Raw genomic sequence first — 17,503 nt, 5'->3', positions numbered from 1 at the left:
AGAAGAATCGCTTGAACCGGGGAGGCAGAGGTTGCAGTGAGCCGAGATTGCGCCACTGCACTCCAGCCTGGTGACAGAGCGAGACTCTGTCTCAAAAAAAAAAAAAATTACAAAGCTTTTTATCAGTATTAATGTAGTATGTATGCTTTCTAGTTATTGGGGCAGGGAAAGGAGAAAAAAGGGAGGCAAGAAGAAGAATCTGGGTAGGTAGTAGGAAGGCTAGAACACCTGGTAAGTTTGTGAGAAGAAGAGTTCTGGATACCATGGGAATGAGCTGGAATATGAAGAAGAAGATAGGCAGGTAGTTCAGGTGAGGAATACTAGAAGCTAAAAGATCATTGAGTTTCTTCACACACCTGGTAATAACATAGACATGCTCACACACTCCTCCACCTTGAAATCTTTTCTATAAAAAACCTGCCAAGTAATTGTCCAGCCATTCCTTGAACATCCAATTTGGATGATTAACTACTCTTCAGAAAATACATTTCCATACAGTACATCACTCTATCAGTCTCTTACACTGAACTGAAATCACTTTCTAAATTTCCTCTAATAGACCTAGTTCTACCTTAGGGTTAGCGTCATCACCAGTCTATAGTGTGTTTTTGTGCAAATTAGAAATGTTCTCAGTAAAAGGAAAAAGCCCTCTAGAGTTGCCCCTTTTATCTGAATTAGAGAAAATTTACTATTTTCCCATCTGGACTTGGCCCCTACCAAGGCACATAGCTTATCAAATAAAACGTAAGCTGGATTTAGCTTTCCCCTTCCCATTGTTCTCCTTAGTTGGGCGCCTGTGGATAGCAAGCAGCCTGACAACTATATCTGAAGCTTGGCTTAGGGTCACACAGGAAAAAAACAAATCCTTATCCACAAGTCAATTACATGAAAACTGCTCTTACATTTCTCTGAATCTTCTGAAAGCCAGACATCAGTAGTTCCTTATTCTTATTCTTCTTATGTGATATAGTTGTAGATTTAGAAATCTTCTTTGAACTGTTTAGCTATCTTCTCTTTCATATCTGATATTCCAGATTAAATACAGAGATACCTAGGGGTACAGAACAAGTATAATTATGTAGCTTTGTTATCAAATACATTGTTTCAAATTCTGTAATTCATTAATAAAGCCCAAACTATTAAACCTTTTTCAGTAGCTAGTATATACTTCCAAATCACTGAAGCTACAGGATTCTATAATCTCTGTGTATTCCCACCTTCCCTGCTTTTTTTTATGTGTGTGATTACTAAGCTCGTTTTTCTTATCCTATATCTGTATGGTTGGTTTTGTTTTAGGATTTTAAGATTATCCCTAATAAATTTTGAGATGTGTTCTATAACTAGCCTATTGAGATCTTTTTATATCAAAAGTTAGTATCTGTGGATTTGTGGTCATTCTTTCTATATATTTGACAAAGTCATTAGCAAAATATTGAACAAAACCTGTTATTCAGGTCCTTAGATACAGAACATCAATATCCTGAGATACAGTACATCATCAAAAGTACAGTACATGGTTCCCAAATGAGCAGCAATAGCATCACCTGGGAAATTGTTAGAAATGCAAATTCTTGAGTTCCACCTGCTGAATTGGGAACTCTGGGGATGGGGCCCAGCAGTTTGCTTGAATAGGCTCTCCAGTTGATTCTGTTGCACGATAAAGTTTGAGAATCACGGTATTAAATGGACCTCTCCTTCATATCTAGTTAGGTCAATTATTCAGAATTTTACAGGCATCTTAAGATTTCTCAGCCAGTTGCTAATCCCCCATTGAATCTAACTCATAGTTTGGCATTTTGCTCCATGTTGTGAGCAATTTTTGTCGGAAGCCTTGCTAGCATAGAGTTAATAATGACCATTGAATTTTCCTTAGAGCAGTCTAATGACCCTTTCAAAGAAGAAAATGACATTACTCAGATTCATCATAAATCTATATTGACTCATAGTGATAACTTTCTCTTCAAAACTCTCAGAAATCTTTACTTAATAGCCTGTGATTGGTTCTCAGGATTAACATAAAATCCCACTAGTCTGTGATATGCTTGCAAGAGATCCATAGCCCATGGAAGTGTGGTAGCAGGGATCAGGAACTCAGACTGGAAATCATGAGCCACCAAAGGTGCTGGGCAACTCAGAAAAGGTGCTTAAATCATAAAGTTTAAGCAATAGGAAGTAAGTTTCAGTTACAACATTGAAATGTAAGCATCAACAGTGACCTTTTTTCTGTGCTAGATTTTCCTTTTATTTGATTTAATCAGAATGCAAAAATGTTTATTTTCCCGTTCTTGTTACTCTGTAAAAAACATCATATGTGTATTTCCTGGCCCTCAAAATGTCAATCTGCAGGTAGAAACAAATAGCACATCTAGATCTAGTGGGGGAGGTGGCAAGCTGGAAGTAATTCAGTTGCTGACAAACTATTTTATACCATCATTCAGCCATATGCTTTTTGTTTTTGTTTGTTTTATTTTTCTAATGATGAAGAAGAATTACCACTGACCCATCTATGTGCTCACTTGTTTGAAACAATGTGTTGGTGCTCTTTTTTTTGGTATTCCGTGTGACAAGTGACACACATACCTGTGAGGTAAATAAGCTTGAGCTAAAATTTCAGTCTGTAATTATGAAACAGAACTTTTCCCCATGTTAAGTCAACTTCTCTATAAGAAGTTTCATTTGTGCAAATGTTTAATGAGAACCTATTATATGTTTAATGAGAACCTATTACATGCTTGTTGTATAATATACTAGGAAATCAAAGATAAATCAAACTTCAAAGATTTCATAGTCTGGCCAGGTAGGATACAGATACATAACTGTAATAGAGCATAATTATTTATAGAATATGTATTATGTGTAGAGAGGGAGCAATTAATTCTGTATGCCACGGGATTGAGACAATTGACTATAACAGAAGTAAAATTTGAGCTGGGTCTTAAGGGATGGATAAGATTTTACCAAAAGCAGGGAGGGGTGTTCTGAATAGAGGGAATGAGATAGGCAAAAGCACTGTGATGAGAGAATGTTTAGGGAATCTTCAAACAATCATTTGTGGATAGACTGCAAAATGGAGCTTTTTAATTAGGACCATGACACAATGACATCTGTGTCATAAAATGTTAACTCTAGTGTCATATGGAAACTTGTACTGGAATGAGGGAGAGACTGAAATCAGGACGACCTATTAAAAGACTGTTGAACTTTTTCATGTGAACTATAAAAAGAGCTTGACCTTGGCCAGTGGGAATGAAGAGTATGGATTTCAGACATTTTGGAGGAGAGAATACATAAAAAGAGTGAATGAGTAAAGTTACAATTTGATATGATTTAACCATCCAGGATAGATAGTTTAATTAAAATCAATATAGAAGATTTGAAATTGTAGGTACCTTACAGAGTGCTATGCTCATAATAAAAGGTCTACAGATATTTATTTATTGAATACATGAACAAAGTAACAAATCAGGAACTCTCTGTAATCAACACTGGTTTCTTTTAGAGTTCTACTTTTGTTATCAGAAAATTAAGACCAGCTGACATTGCTGTATTTCAACTCAAGACCATTTAACTCCTTAATCTAAACAAAACTGATCATTATTTCTTTCATAAAAATTCTTCACATATTTCATGACTGAAGAATGACCCTTTATCTGTTCTGAGCCAAGCAGTTATTTTTTAAAATGTTTCCTTGTAGGATATTTTCACCCCTCTTTTTAAAATTTTCTTTGAATCTTTTTCTATTTTTCTACATTTTTAACCTCTACTTGGTCAAAGTGGATACAATGTCTAAGTTCAGGAATATAGAATTATATGAACTTTTATAAAACTTTTTTTAGTGCTTTCAGATTAGTCTTAAGATGTTCTGAGCACATGACAGGAAGTTGAGACCTTGGTTCCAGTCCTGGCACTGCCTCTAATTTGAGCAAGTTGACTTGGACAAACCATTCAACCATCAAGAAGCTAAATTTTTCCTATAATATATGGAATTTAGACTTGATAGTTTTTTCAAGATAATGTCCTGGTTCTAAGATTCAAAGGCAGTAAAATGTTAAGACATTGAAGAGTGTGGGGCTTTGAAGTCATATATTAATTATTTCTTCTTATCTCTTATGTGCATGGCATTGAGGGGATACAGTGGCAAGCAACACAGAAAAGGTCTATACCCTCTTGGAGTTTAAAGTCCAGTGGGGAAAAAGTCATTAAATAACTTCACTAATAAATATGACTATAAATTGTTAAACTTTGTAAAAGTATATGGTATGAGAATACTAGGTAGGATCTATGTATGAATGTAGAGTTAACTTTTGGTTAATTTGACCATAGATAATAATACTAGTATAACTGCATGTTTGGACAGGAAGATACCCAGGAATACATACTTGGGAATTACAAAAATAGCTCTCTCTGAAGGCTACATTGAACCTTTGATCTTAGTATAAATTTTGTGTAAGTTCAAGATAAATGTCGTCTTATTTGGAGAGCATTTGCCAAGGTATGAGAATGATGTTCTAAATCAGTATATGTACTTTGTTTTATATTTATTAAATACTTATCATATATTGGGTTCCATTATAGCCACCTTATAGATATAACCAAAGAGAAGAAAAGATTAATATGTCCTCTAAACAAGTTCTTATAAAGATGTCTCAGAAATTCTAACCAAGTACAGACTATTTCCTATATCACTAACAAAGTACAGACTATATCACTAAACAAGTACAGACTATTTCCAAAGCATCAGGCAATCAGAAAGATCCTGTTCTATATTTGAAGTATCCAGAGTAGCTCTAGAATATACTTTTTTATTCATTCTACCCAAATATCTAAATTAGGTAATCAGCTCGTAAGAGTTTTAACATCTGAAACCTGAAGGTGTTGGAAAAGGCATTAGAATAACCCCAGATTAGAGATTGCTGACACCTATTTCAATGGTGAGTTATATTGAGGAGTAGGTAAGTTTCCAAATGTGAAAGCCTTGGTGTTTCTTCATTTTTGGATAAAAACTTAACCTGCTGGGCACAGTGGCTCATACCTGTAATCCCAACACTTTGGGAGGCCAAGACTGGAGAATCACTTGAGCCCAGGGGTTTGAGAACCAGCCTGGACAAAATAAGGAGACTTCATCTCTGCAAAAAATGAAAAATTAGCCAGACGTGGTGGTGCACACATGTAATTCCAGCTACTCAGGAGGCTGAGGTGGGAGGATTGCTTGAGCCTGGAAGTAGAAGGTCAAGGCTGCGGTGAGCCATGATCATGCCACTGTACTCCAGCCTGGGTAACAGAGGAAGACCCTGTCTCAAAAACAAAACAAAGCAAAACAAGAAATGTTAACCAAAAAGAAGAAGAAGAAGAAGGCTGTTTAGAGTTTTTTAGCTGCCATAACCTCTAATTCTAGCCTTGACAAAGGCCTGTGCCTCATAATAAAAGTATTAAGCCAAAATCATTTAGATGGTAAGAGAAGACTATTTCAGTGCTTTTTAAAAAAGGCTGGATGCTGTTACACTGTTTGGATACCTGATTTGTTTCTGGTTTGGATACCTGAATTTGATACCTAACATGTCTGATTGAGGATACTTTGCCCAGGTTTAATTCCAAGAAATGGAGAAAACTAGATACTACTTTATATAAAAATGAGGCGATGAAGGTAGAGCAACAGTTGATCCTAGAGGTTTGCATTCCACTGTTGCGGGGTAAGAAATCTAAAAGCCAAGAATCCTCACTCTCCTGATTCCCAGGCATTAAGTTCTTCACCACCAGAAAAACCACTAGATGGTGCTCTTAGTCATTCCTTCTAATGACACGTCGGGTCCACATGGGATACTTTGCCTAGTAACAAAGTTTGTTAAACAAAACTTGAGTTCTTTTTTTTTTTTTTTTTTTAAAACTTGAGTTCTTACTAGCTACTTTAATCTTCAGATCTAGATAGAAATGGAGTTACAAGAAGTATCTTCAGATAGAATGAATATTGGCATTCATATTCAGCCATTTATTTAGTTACAGAATTACTCCATTTTATATGCACCTGTGTGGTCTTCTGCAAGCAAGGTCTTGAAACTTTAGCCTAGTCTCCTCACCCTGCCTTTCAATCTTTGGTCAAGCTTTTGGTGTATTCACTCTTAGGACTCCATGGGCCCTTTTTCTTCCTCCTCCCTTACCTCCTGACAGTTCTACCTACCCTGTATGGATGTCTTCTATATCTACATTATAAACAATCCACATGCTCTACCTTATGGTAAAGATAACTATCTGCCTAGAGTAAGATTTTTCAAGGACATCTGAGTTTAATTCCTTCTGAGTTTAATTTCAGAGTAGGTTTTATATTTTCCAGTTGGGATAAATACTTAGGCCTGACATCTTGGCAATCTTCTTTCTCCCCTTGTACCAAACCTTTTACATTTTGTCTAGATCCTGAAGGGAAGAGCATGTTTTCCTACTTAAAAATTTTTTTTTGTTATATATACAAATAACTCATGTTTTACCTGCAGATATTCTTTGTTCTCTTAAAACTTCATAGATTAATTTGGAAGATACTTTTGTTATAATCAAAGCTTAGACTGCATTCATTATTTTTTGTTTCCACTTTCATGTAAAGTGATTCAAACTGGTCTTCCAAGTTAGGCTGATATAGCAGAGTTTTACTGTGTTGTTATACATTTTCAATAATATCAGACACCTCCTTCTCTAATCTTTACTTAGAGTATTTGAAAACTTGGAATCAGGCCAGGTGCAGTGGCTCACACCTGTAATCCCAGCACTTTGGGAGACTGAGGTGGGCAAATCACCTAAGGTCAGGAGTTTGAGACCAGTCTGGCCAACATGGTGAAACCCTGTCTCTACTAAAACTACAAAATTAGCGGGGCCTGGTGGCACATTCCTGTAATCCCAGCTACTTGGGAGACTGAGGCAGGAGAATCGCTTGACTCTGGGAGGTGGAGGTTGCAGTTAGCCAAGATCATGCCATTGTACTCAAGCCTGGGCAACAGAGCAAGACTCATCTGAAAAGAAAAAAGAAAACAGAAAACTTGAAATGATTTATTATTATTGCACAAAATAAGAGAAAATGAATATGCTGAAGTTATTTTGTTTACTAAAAAGGAAATAGTCAAATTGAAGGCATTAAGAGAAAAAAACAAAGGTTTGGAATCTCTTGAAGAAAACTTTGTAAAATCTGGAAATGATTTTTATATATCTTACTGGGAAACCAGGATTAATGTGTGTTTTTAAAAATACCCTTAAAGGCATGACTAAATAACAAAAACAAAGACACCACAATGGTGGGAAGTGGGCATTATTGTTTTTAAATTTTTAAAGATAGTCCAAGGGGGCCGGGTATGGTGGCTCCTGCCTGTAATTCCAGCACTTTAGGAGGCTGAGGCGGGCAGATCACAAGGTCAAGAGATCGAGACCATCCTGGCCAACATGATGAAACCCTGTCTCTGCTAAAAGTACAAAAAATTAGCTGGGCATGGTGGCACGTGCCTGTAGTCCCAGCTACTCAGGAGGCTGAGGCAGGAGGATCACTTGAACCTGGGAGGCGGAGGTTGCAGTGAGCCGAGGTCGCATCACTGCACTCCAGTCTGGCAAAAGAGCAAGACTCTGTCTCAAAAAAAAAAAAAAAAGATGGTCCAACAGAGGAGAATTAGCAGTCCGCAAAATATGACAAATTATATACAAAATGAGAATCTGGATGAGCCAAAAAGTAATTTGACGACAGTACTTCAAGAGATTTCAAAAATTAGTCATCGATTCTTTAAAAATTTAAAAGATCGAAATTGACCCCATGAATTATTGAGACCATAGACAATATTAGCAGAAATGATTCATATTACTATGTATTCATTCAATACACATTTATTGACTATTGCCTATGTGGTAGGCATGGTGTATGTAACTACTTCCCAGGAGATTCTTGTTTAGTGGAAGAGCTCATGATTTGTTTTTGTTGAAGAAAATATTAGGAGTATTCTCACCCACCCTTAATTACTTTTATATAAATACACTTAGTTTGATATAAATGCACTAAGTGTGCATAGTTATGTTCTTGATTTGCACTGTCCAATAAATACATATGGATAGTAAATTTAAATTTAGTAAGCTGGAGGCAGTGCCTCACACCTGTAATCTCAGCACTTCAGCACTTTGAGAGACCAAGGTAGGAGGATCACTTGAGGCCAGGAGTTTGAGACTGGCCTAGGCAACATAGTCCCCCTGTCTCTACAAAAAATAAAAAAATTAGGCAGGCATGGTGGCACCTGTAGTCCCAGCTACTCAGGAGGCTGAGACGGGAGGATCGCTTGAGCCCAGGAGGTTGAGGGAGGGTGCAGTGAGTTGCGATGGCACCAAAGCACTCCTGTCTGAATGACAGAATGAGACCCTGTCTCAAAATTAACTAAAATAAGGAAAACCCAAAATTCTGCTTAGTATGGATATTACATTTCATTATTGCAGAATGTTCTGTTGTACAGCATCATTCTAAATCTAATCAATAAGCTAGATAATACATCAACATCCAATACTGGATGGCATCCCCTTAGAGTTTACTTATTTATGGTTTGTTCAGTTTCTCTTCACTCATTTAAAAAATTTTCATTGAATAATCATTATGAGTCAGGCATTGTGCTAGGTGATAAGAATGTAGAAGTGAAAGTACTGTCCCTACTTTCAGGGAGTTCATGGTTTGGTGGGAAGACCCAGGCAGATAAGTTACAAGGCAGCAGAGTGAGTGCTGAAGTTAGGCTGTGCAGAGGAAGTCACAGTGAGAACACAGAAGAGGGACATAACCCAACTTGCAGGGATAATAGAAGTCTTCCCAAGGAAGATGATGATTGAAGGATAAATAAGAGTTTACCCAGATGGAAAATAAGAGGAAGGATGCTCTAGGCAGAGGGATCAAAGCATCATGGAAAGAGAGTGGTATATGCACAGAAGTACAGGTAGTTTGTTGTGGTATAGAAATCACGGTGCCCCTACAGAAATGATGAGATGAGGCTGGCAGATGGACAAAGGCTAGATTGCAAAGGACCTTAGCTTTGTTTTATTTTGAGATGTTGGGGAACTATTGAAAGATGTTAAGCTGTGAGGTGGCACAAATCACATCTACATAAATCCTACTGGAAGAAGTGGATGGAGAGGTTGCACCAGAAGCAGTGAGATCAGATAGGGGTGTGTTTAAGTAACCCAAGCAAGAAATGATAATAGTTTGCACTAAGGTAGAAACAAATTCACACTTGAGATATTTTGGTAACAGGATTGACTGCATTTGAGTTTTAAAGAAATAAAAGGACAAATACGAAGCTTTGAATCAAATTGAATAGCATATCATTACAAATGTCCTCTGTGCCCGATGATTATCAGGTCACAAAATTGCCTTACACCCCTTAAACAAATTTGAGAAAAAGCCCTGACTGTTATAATCTAGTGAATTTCACTTCCATATTGGTTAGATTCTTATGAGAGATGTGATAAAAGATGAGAGACTGAATACTTAATCAGATTCCGGATTAATGGAGTAAATGCCATGAAACCTGAATTTGTTACCTAACCCTGAGGAAGTCACTTCAAGCCTTTTAATTTTTCTACCCTATAAATGAAGGACTCAGCCGAGTGAGGTGGCTCACACCTGTAACCCCACCATTTTTGGAGGCCGAGGCAGCTGGATCACTTGAAGACAGAAGTTTGAGACCAGCCTGGCCAACATGGTGAAACCCTGTCTCTACTGAAAATACAAAAATTAGTCAAGTGTGGTGGCATATGTCTGTAATCCCAACTACTTGGGAGGCTGAGGCATGAGAATTGCTTGAACCTGGGAGGAGGAGGTTGCAGTGAACCAAGATCGCGCCACTGCACTCCAGCCTGGGCGACAGAGCAAGACTCCATCTAAAAAAGAAAACCACACACACACACAATGAAGGACTTGGCAACTTTTAAACTGAGTCCTTAGGGGACTGTTGGGCATGTTTCAAACGGGTTGTCTCTTTCAGTTGCAAGATTTTATGATCCATCGTCTGCATGCCCTATTTACTAAAATAAGTTATTGTAATGCTCAGAGCAGATGGTGTGTGAGAAAGTGCTTAGTAAACTTTAATATATACATTTATGGTACCATTAATTTTGACACTGAGCTCTTTGGTTTACTGCCAAGCCATTGGGGCTTAAACTATAGTATCTTAAACAGGAACCTAGGGAGAAGAAAAATTATTTTAAGATTATTTTTAATGTAGGAAAATCTGAGTGATTAAGTAGATAATAACTCTATGTCTAATTGAAATTGAGCTTGTTTTTGTGCCTGATAGAATGAGTCTCCCTGCATCATAGGAAGTCTTTATTTATGAGTGTATGTGTATCTATCCACGGTGATAGTAGAAGCTAAGGTAGCATTTATAGCCTTGGTTAAGAACCACTAGGGATTTATAGTAAACTGTTACAGACAGTAGCCTAAGACTGTGGCCAAAAAAAGGCCAATAAAATGCTGGATGGTCTTAAGTTGTTTTTTTTTTTAATACAAGACCTCGCTTTGTTACCCAGGCTGTTGTGCAGTGGTACAGTCGTGGCTCACTGCAGCCTCAACCTCCTGGGCTCAAGTGATCCTTCTGCCTCAGCCTCCCTAGTAGGTGAAACTACTACAGGTGCATGCCACCATGCCTGGCTAATTTTAAATTCTTTTTATAGAGATGAGGTCTTGCTATGTTGCCCAGGCTGGTCTTAAACTCCTGACTTCAAGCAGTCCTCCAGCTTTGGCCTCCCAAAATGCTAGGGTTATAGTCATAAACCACCATGCCCAGCCAAGAAAAATATTTTTTAAAGTTAGAAAACACCTTTACTTTTTAACACCTTTTATGATTATAATATAAAAGGCTAACATAAAATAATAATATATTTTATAGTGTCATATAAAAGGTATTATAATTTTGCATATCATTTTTCAATTAAAATGTAATGGTACTAGAGAAAGACAACTCAGTTACCTAGGGCATAGTACAGGGTAATGGCGATACCACTGTATGAAAGCATACCACTTTTCATTGTATAAAAAAGGTGATATGAATAAATTGTACTAAATATTGAAAAGCATGGCTAGATTTGGTCACTACACCTTGGTTTTCTAGAAAGAAGGGGTCTGAGAATGGTGAATTTAGTCACTTATCTGATGACCATTAACTACTTAGTACCTAGCAGAGAACCAAGAACAAAGGGGGAAAAATGATACATCTCTGAGTAACCAAAAGGTTACTCATTCTCAAAAGGTACATATGCTCAAATGTATGTATATAAAACCTATTAACCTTACTAGTAGGAAAGGCCCTTGGCTAGGTTGTATTTACTCTTACTTTAGACACAACTCTAGTAATTGATTAGCTGGCTTACCTACTCAAGAAGAGTAAAGATAACATTAATAAGAGAGATGAGGGAGAAAGCAGGGAATAAGAATTCATGTTAAAACTACCAGGGAGAAGGCAGGAAAATTAGAAAAGGTAGACACAAGAACTCAAATAGTACAGCTTTTTAATAGAACAAAAAAAACAGCCCCTGGGAATTTTACTTTATAGAAAAAAATGTATTCTTAATGGTGACCCAAAGAATTATGTACATTTTGGAATTTTGTAAAAAATGCTTAAGATTAAAAAAATTTCTGATACTTAAAGCAAAAATTATACAACAGCAACAGAAACTTATTTTGAACTTCCCATTCTCCAAAAATGCCGAATAAATTACACTGTGCAAGTTTTCTATATTTATTGGTTTTAATTGTTGATTTTGAGCCTTTCTAAACTATATTTCACACAGAATACACTAGACTTAAGAATTACTTTTGTTATTCCAAGAACTATATAGGCTGAAATTTTAAATAGCTTCCAAAATTCTGGCTCAGATAAATTCACAAATAAAACATCTATAATGTTCTCTAAGAAAATTAAAATATCCAGCCCTTTGGGAGGCCAAGACAGAGGTATTGCTTGAGGCCAGGAGTTCGAGCCCAGCCTGTGCCATGTAGCAACATCCTCCCTATCTCTACCACCAAAAAAGAAAAAAAAAAATAGCCAAGTAGGGAGGTGCATGCCTATAGTCCTAGCTACTTGGGAGGCTGATTGCTTGAGCCCAGGAGTTTGAGGTTGCAGTGAGTTATAATCATGCCACTGCAGCCTGGGTGACAGATTGAGACCTATCTCTTAAAAAAAAAAAAAAAGAAAATTAGAATATTATTGGGGTGGGAAAATGATTACAGGCATTCTTATCAGAGAAGCTTGCATGTAAAGTGACAGGGTCTTTTTTATGAGCCAAGTCTTTTAAGTCTTTGAAATAACTAATATTGCAATTGTCTTTAGTTTAATTAAATAAGCTATGTTGGTAGTATTAAGAATGTTAAGCCACAAACGATTATTGAAGGAATCTTTGGAAAATTTTAAAATTTTTGTTGATTTTTTAGTTGAGGTGTGAACCCTTTATAAAAAAAAATTATTAAAAGACATGAACAGACATTCCTTCATCATCCTGATTTTTCCGATTAGAACATTTTACCTATTGTCTCCATGTAAAGTTGACTTCTTACCTTGGTGTCTGCCTTTTATTGCTATAACTAGAGGTGGCATTTTTTCCTAACACATATTCTGTAACAAAGCAAATGTTTCAAAATATGTTGACAGCCATGGAATTGGTATCTTTTTAAATGCTTCTACAATCATTCACATAAGGCTAAAAAGAGTCAGAAAACTTAACTTGATTGAAGTATGCTACTACTCTTAAATTTTATATAAGATAACTCTTCTAAATTTATTGTGATTAAGGATTACAATGATTAAATGGCAGATTAGAAATTTAAAATTATTAAAATACTTGAGGTAATGTATGTGGAGAACTTTCTCAGTAGTGGAAATTGAAGGTTATAAATAATCCTCATTTGAAATGATTATGTGTAAATATTATAATGTGTTTATAATGAGTAGAAATTAATTTAGCAGTTAAACTCTTATATATTTTGCAATCTTATTTTTCTTTTTTTCTTCTTTTAATAGTGTTTGCCAGCTCTGAGCCTGTGCCAGGATTCCAGGGGGATACCCTGCAGCTGGCATTCATTGACCTCAGACAAGTAAGATGTAATAATGTATTTCTCATTTGTTGCCTTCTACCTCTTGCCCTCCTCCCACTTTTTTGTTAATGCTACAGGAATGCCCATTTGCCTTGAAACAACCTATCTTAAGAAAAATGCTTCCTTGATAACTATGTATTTGGCACTTCTATTTGAACCCATAATGCATTCAGTACCTCAACTTCATGGAGCATTCTTATCAGTGAACATTTAATTTATTTAATAATCATTACCTGCTAAACACATTACTAAACCATAACTTTGTAGTTTGGTTTAATGACACTTGATATTCAGTTATTTCTTAATAATTTCATGGTTATATGTGAAAATTGGTGGTATTAACATTAATGTCAGGACCCAAGTTAAATGTGAATTATTACAACCTGGAAAGTAACCCCTTGCATAAAATTTTTTCATTGGTAAAGAATGCTATTTTTATTATTTTCTGTTGGTCCCAGAAAGAAGGATAAGTTTTAAAAATATGATGAGGCATTTACATAATTCTTTTCTGGTCATAATATGCTTAAGTCTAGTAACAAATATGATCATTTAAAATATCTATTAATTTTACTACTCTGACATCTCTTTTGTCATTTTATTTATTTTCCTCTCTTTTTCCACCTCTCTATTTTTTAATTCTTTTCCTCCTCTTTTCTCTTTCCTCCTTTTTTTTTTTTTTTTAAGTCCTAGGATTAAGTAGTTTAATAAAGCTGGGGGAAGGGAGTCGTAGTAGGAAAGGATGATCCAAGTTAGAGGGCTCAGGAGTGCTAGAATAGACAGTAGGAGTGACTGTGGCCTTTGCAAGAAGAACCATATGGAGATTGAATTAAAACACAGCCACTGTGGTATCAGTCTATTAATGGTTCCCATTCCCTTCAGGGGATAGAGATGAGGCTTCATCATTGGTATGAATACTATCTACCACAGTGATGTTCAGTGCAGGACCAGTTTGAGCAGTTACGAAACTCTGATTTCAATAAATGTTTGAGAATATAGATAATTCCAACCTAGTGTTCCATAAATACTTACTGTCTATTATATATTCATTATTTGCAGAGGAAAGATGTAGTTGAAATAAATATAAAAGTAATATGAGAAATAGTTTTATCCTGATGGAGCTTAAAAATGCTTTAGAGAAGTAAAACATATACTGGTTAGGAATCTTTATAAGACAACAAGTCATGTGGAAATAATTGGTATATCTTCAAGTCAGGTTTAGAAGGAGACTGAAAAAGCCATTGTTGTCTCCAAATTATGTCTGTAAAGTATGGTACATATAAACTATATTCATATTTACTTCTGTTTGCAATCAATGTTCAGATATTATGTCAAACAAGGAACACTGTTATAGATGACCTAGATCTCAATGATTAACCTTGCTGAGTTACGAACGATAGAAAATGAAGATGGTGGTCTCTGTCAGTCATTTATTTAGAAAACTGTCTTCTCTTTATCAAATAATTTAAAAAATTTGCTTTTTGAGATATTTAAATTATCACTGGCTAAGTAAATGATTATTATTTTACAGTCACCTGTGATTCTATATTTATTTATTTGTTTATTTATTTATGAGACAGAGTCTCACTCTGTTGCCCAGGCTGGAGTGCAGTGGCACAGTCTCGGCCCACTGCAACTTCCACCTCCAGGGTTCAAGTGATTCTGCTGCTTTAGCCTCCCGAGTAGCTGGGACTATAGGTGCACATCACCATGCCCAGTCAATTTTTTTATTTTTTTATTTTTAGTAGAGATGAGGTTTTCCCATGTTGGCCAGGCTGGTCTCGAACTCCCAGCCTCAAGTGATCAGTCTGCCTTGGCTTCCCAAAGTGTTGGGATTACAGGGATAAGCCATAGCAACCAACTACCTGTGATCCTATTTTAATCAAGTGTTTTAAACTTTGATATTTGCCATACCTCCCCAAATTTCAAATTCTAAAATTGTCTTTTTGAACTCAGACTTTTGGCTATTCCAGAAAGGGCCCCTGGAAGTTCAAGGGAGATATATTAGGCTTATTCGATATATGAAAATTATATGAGAAACATTATGAAATAAATGGTATTTAACTTTCTTTGAATTATATTTATACAAATATCTTATTCATGTGTTCCAAAATTATATTGGACTCCTGAAATTCTGATGTCTTGATATTTGTTATTAGTCATAATTATGTTAAATTATTATATGCCAGAAAAATAACAAAATTCCCTTGTCAATTGGTGTATTTCACCATGGCTATTCTGTCTTTGGTCATCTACAGAATATTAATTGTTTTTCTTTGATTCTCCTCCAAAAACAGTTTACAATTGGCTACAGTCCAAAATGTGTTTCTTTTTTAAGAAAATTTATGGAAAACACCCTGACAGTAGGGAGAGGCATACAGAGTTATATAATGGACTCTGGAGACTCAAAAGGGGAGGGTGGGAGAAAGGGAGAGAGATTAAAAAAACTGCATATTGGGTACAATATATACTGCTTGGATGATGAATACGCTAAAATTTCAGACTTCACCACCATACGATTCATCCATGTAACTGAAAACCACTTTTACCTCAAAATCTATTGAAATAAAAATAAATAAATAAATAAATTTTTAAAAGAAATATATTCTTTATGCAGACCATCACTCACCATCTTTGACATAAATCATACTCCCCTATATGTAAAGATTAAATAAGACCTCATAACCAAACAGCAGTGAACAGACCATGTTTACATCTTAATTTGAGCAAACCAGTTGTTAAAAAAAAATGGGAGGGGGGCAGATTTGAGATAAACAGGGAAATGTGGATATTAGATATTTGGTATTAAATTATTTCTAAAAGGTATAATAATGACATGGTGAATATGCTTTTTAAATGCTTTACTAGAGGCATAATAAAACATTATAGGTAAAATGAAATAAGTACATACATATGTAAGTTATACATGTTTTCAAAATACCTTTGAATATACAAAAAAGTAGAAAAAAATTACTCAGTCTTACTACCCAAACACATCATTATTGGCATTCTGTTTTATTCCCTAGTGGTCTTTTTCCATTCATTGTTTTCCTCATGCATGCTCCTAACCTCACCAAAATATGATTCCTGGCATACTGTCCTCACAATTCCTTCTTTGTATTTCAGATAGCGTTTGCCTCTTAAATCTTAAAAAGGAATTTTTTTTTTTTACCGGATATTTAAGGGCCATAAAACCCAAATATAATGTGTGTAACTTGTTTTGATCCCAATTCAGACAAATCAATGGGAGGAAGCAGGGAAATGTATTCTGTGGTTTGTTTTAAAATACATTAACAAAAGTTATTGATAGTAGCTGAATCTGGGAGGTGAGGATGATGGGTTTATTGTGCTATTTACTTTCATGTGTGTTTGAAATTTTTCACAATAAAAATAAAAATATTAAAAAAAAAAAAGACCTGGACAAATGCTCTTAAGTACAGGTGACTGGTAACTTTGGAAATCATACTGTTGAGCTAGGTAAAAAAAATTCCAGGACTAATTAAAAGGCTGATACTTTCATAAAGATTGCTAAACCAACATCAAGCAAAACAAGAATTGCATGGAACTCAACTGATGATGGACTAAAGTGATTTTTTAAATTATTTTATTTTTAAATGTTAATCTATTTACTTATTTATTTTGAGACCAGGTTATGAGACTGGCTAATTTTTGTATTTTTGGTAAAGATGGGCTTTCACTATGTTGCCTAGGCTGGTCTTGAACTCCTAGGCTCAAATGATTCACCCACCTCAGCCTCCCGAAGTGCTGGGATTACAGGTGTGAGCCACGGTACTTGGCCTAAAATGATTTTTTGATGACTTTTTATTTAAAACATTGCTGATTCTTTCTATGTTTTGTTTTCCAGAGCCAAGAAAATTTTTTCTTCTAAGCTATTCATAACTTACAACAATTAGTTAAAGTATACTTACGAACAAAATCAAAACATTTACCTTGCTCGCTACATGATTTTTCTCTGGAATTTAGAAACTATCAATAAATATTCTTGTTTTATGACAATCTAATTATTTACATAAGTTCAGTAAGAATCTTTTCTTTTGTAAAAGGACACATTGAAAACACTGGTTATTTTACCAAGGATTTGACTAAAATTTCGTGTTTTCCTATACAACCAGACTGCTTTGAGGGACTGAGGTTGACTTTATAAAGCCAATAAAGTTTTTTTTTTAAAAAAGACTGGCCATGTACCTTATCCACACAGTTCCCTTTTAAGGTTCCTGACTCTGGGGTAAGTAAAAAATGTTACTTTCTGGCAGGCCTAAGAACCTCAAGATATTTTGAGGACCTTGAAAAGAGAAAAATTCACCCAGTTCATATGATACTACAGGCACAGTCTGACAGCAGATGCGTAGCTTGATTTCCTACCCTTGAAGCTTTTAAAAGTCTAATCCAAAATTCCTTATT

The 17,503-nt window shown here is 35.5% G+C and overlaps 1 protein-coding gene across 8 annotated transcripts in view; it reads left to right on the top strand.

Annotated features, from left to right (window-relative positions):
* EXOC6 (exocyst complex component 6) overlaps positions 1-17,503 on the top strand; it is a 227,817-nt gene that overhangs the window by 168,561 nt on the left and 41,753 nt on the right. For all 8 annotated transcript variants that reach the window (XR_001107871.2, XM_064374113.1, XM_012454790.2 and 5 more), the window contains one exon: positions 13,011-13,084. Coding sequence is in view for 7 of the 8 variants with exons in the window: in XM_064374113.1 (XP_064230183.1) it covers positions 13,011-13,084 (74 nt within the window). In the remaining variant the exon portion in view is untranslated. The remainder of the gene's footprint in view (positions 1-13,010; positions 13,085-17,503) is intronic.

Source organism: Aotus nancymaae, unplaced genomic scaffold (assembly GCF_030222135.1).
Source record: "Aotus nancymaae isolate 86718 unplaced genomic scaffold, 86718_ANA_hifiasm-v0.15.2.pri h1tg000010l, whole genome shotgun sequence".
Lineage (NCBI taxonomy): Eukaryota > Metazoa > Chordata > Mammalia > Primates > Aotidae > Aotus > Aotus nancymaae.
The sequence above is the reverse complement of the archived record's forward strand: the minus strand, read 5'-3'. Positions and strand labels throughout refer to the sequence as shown.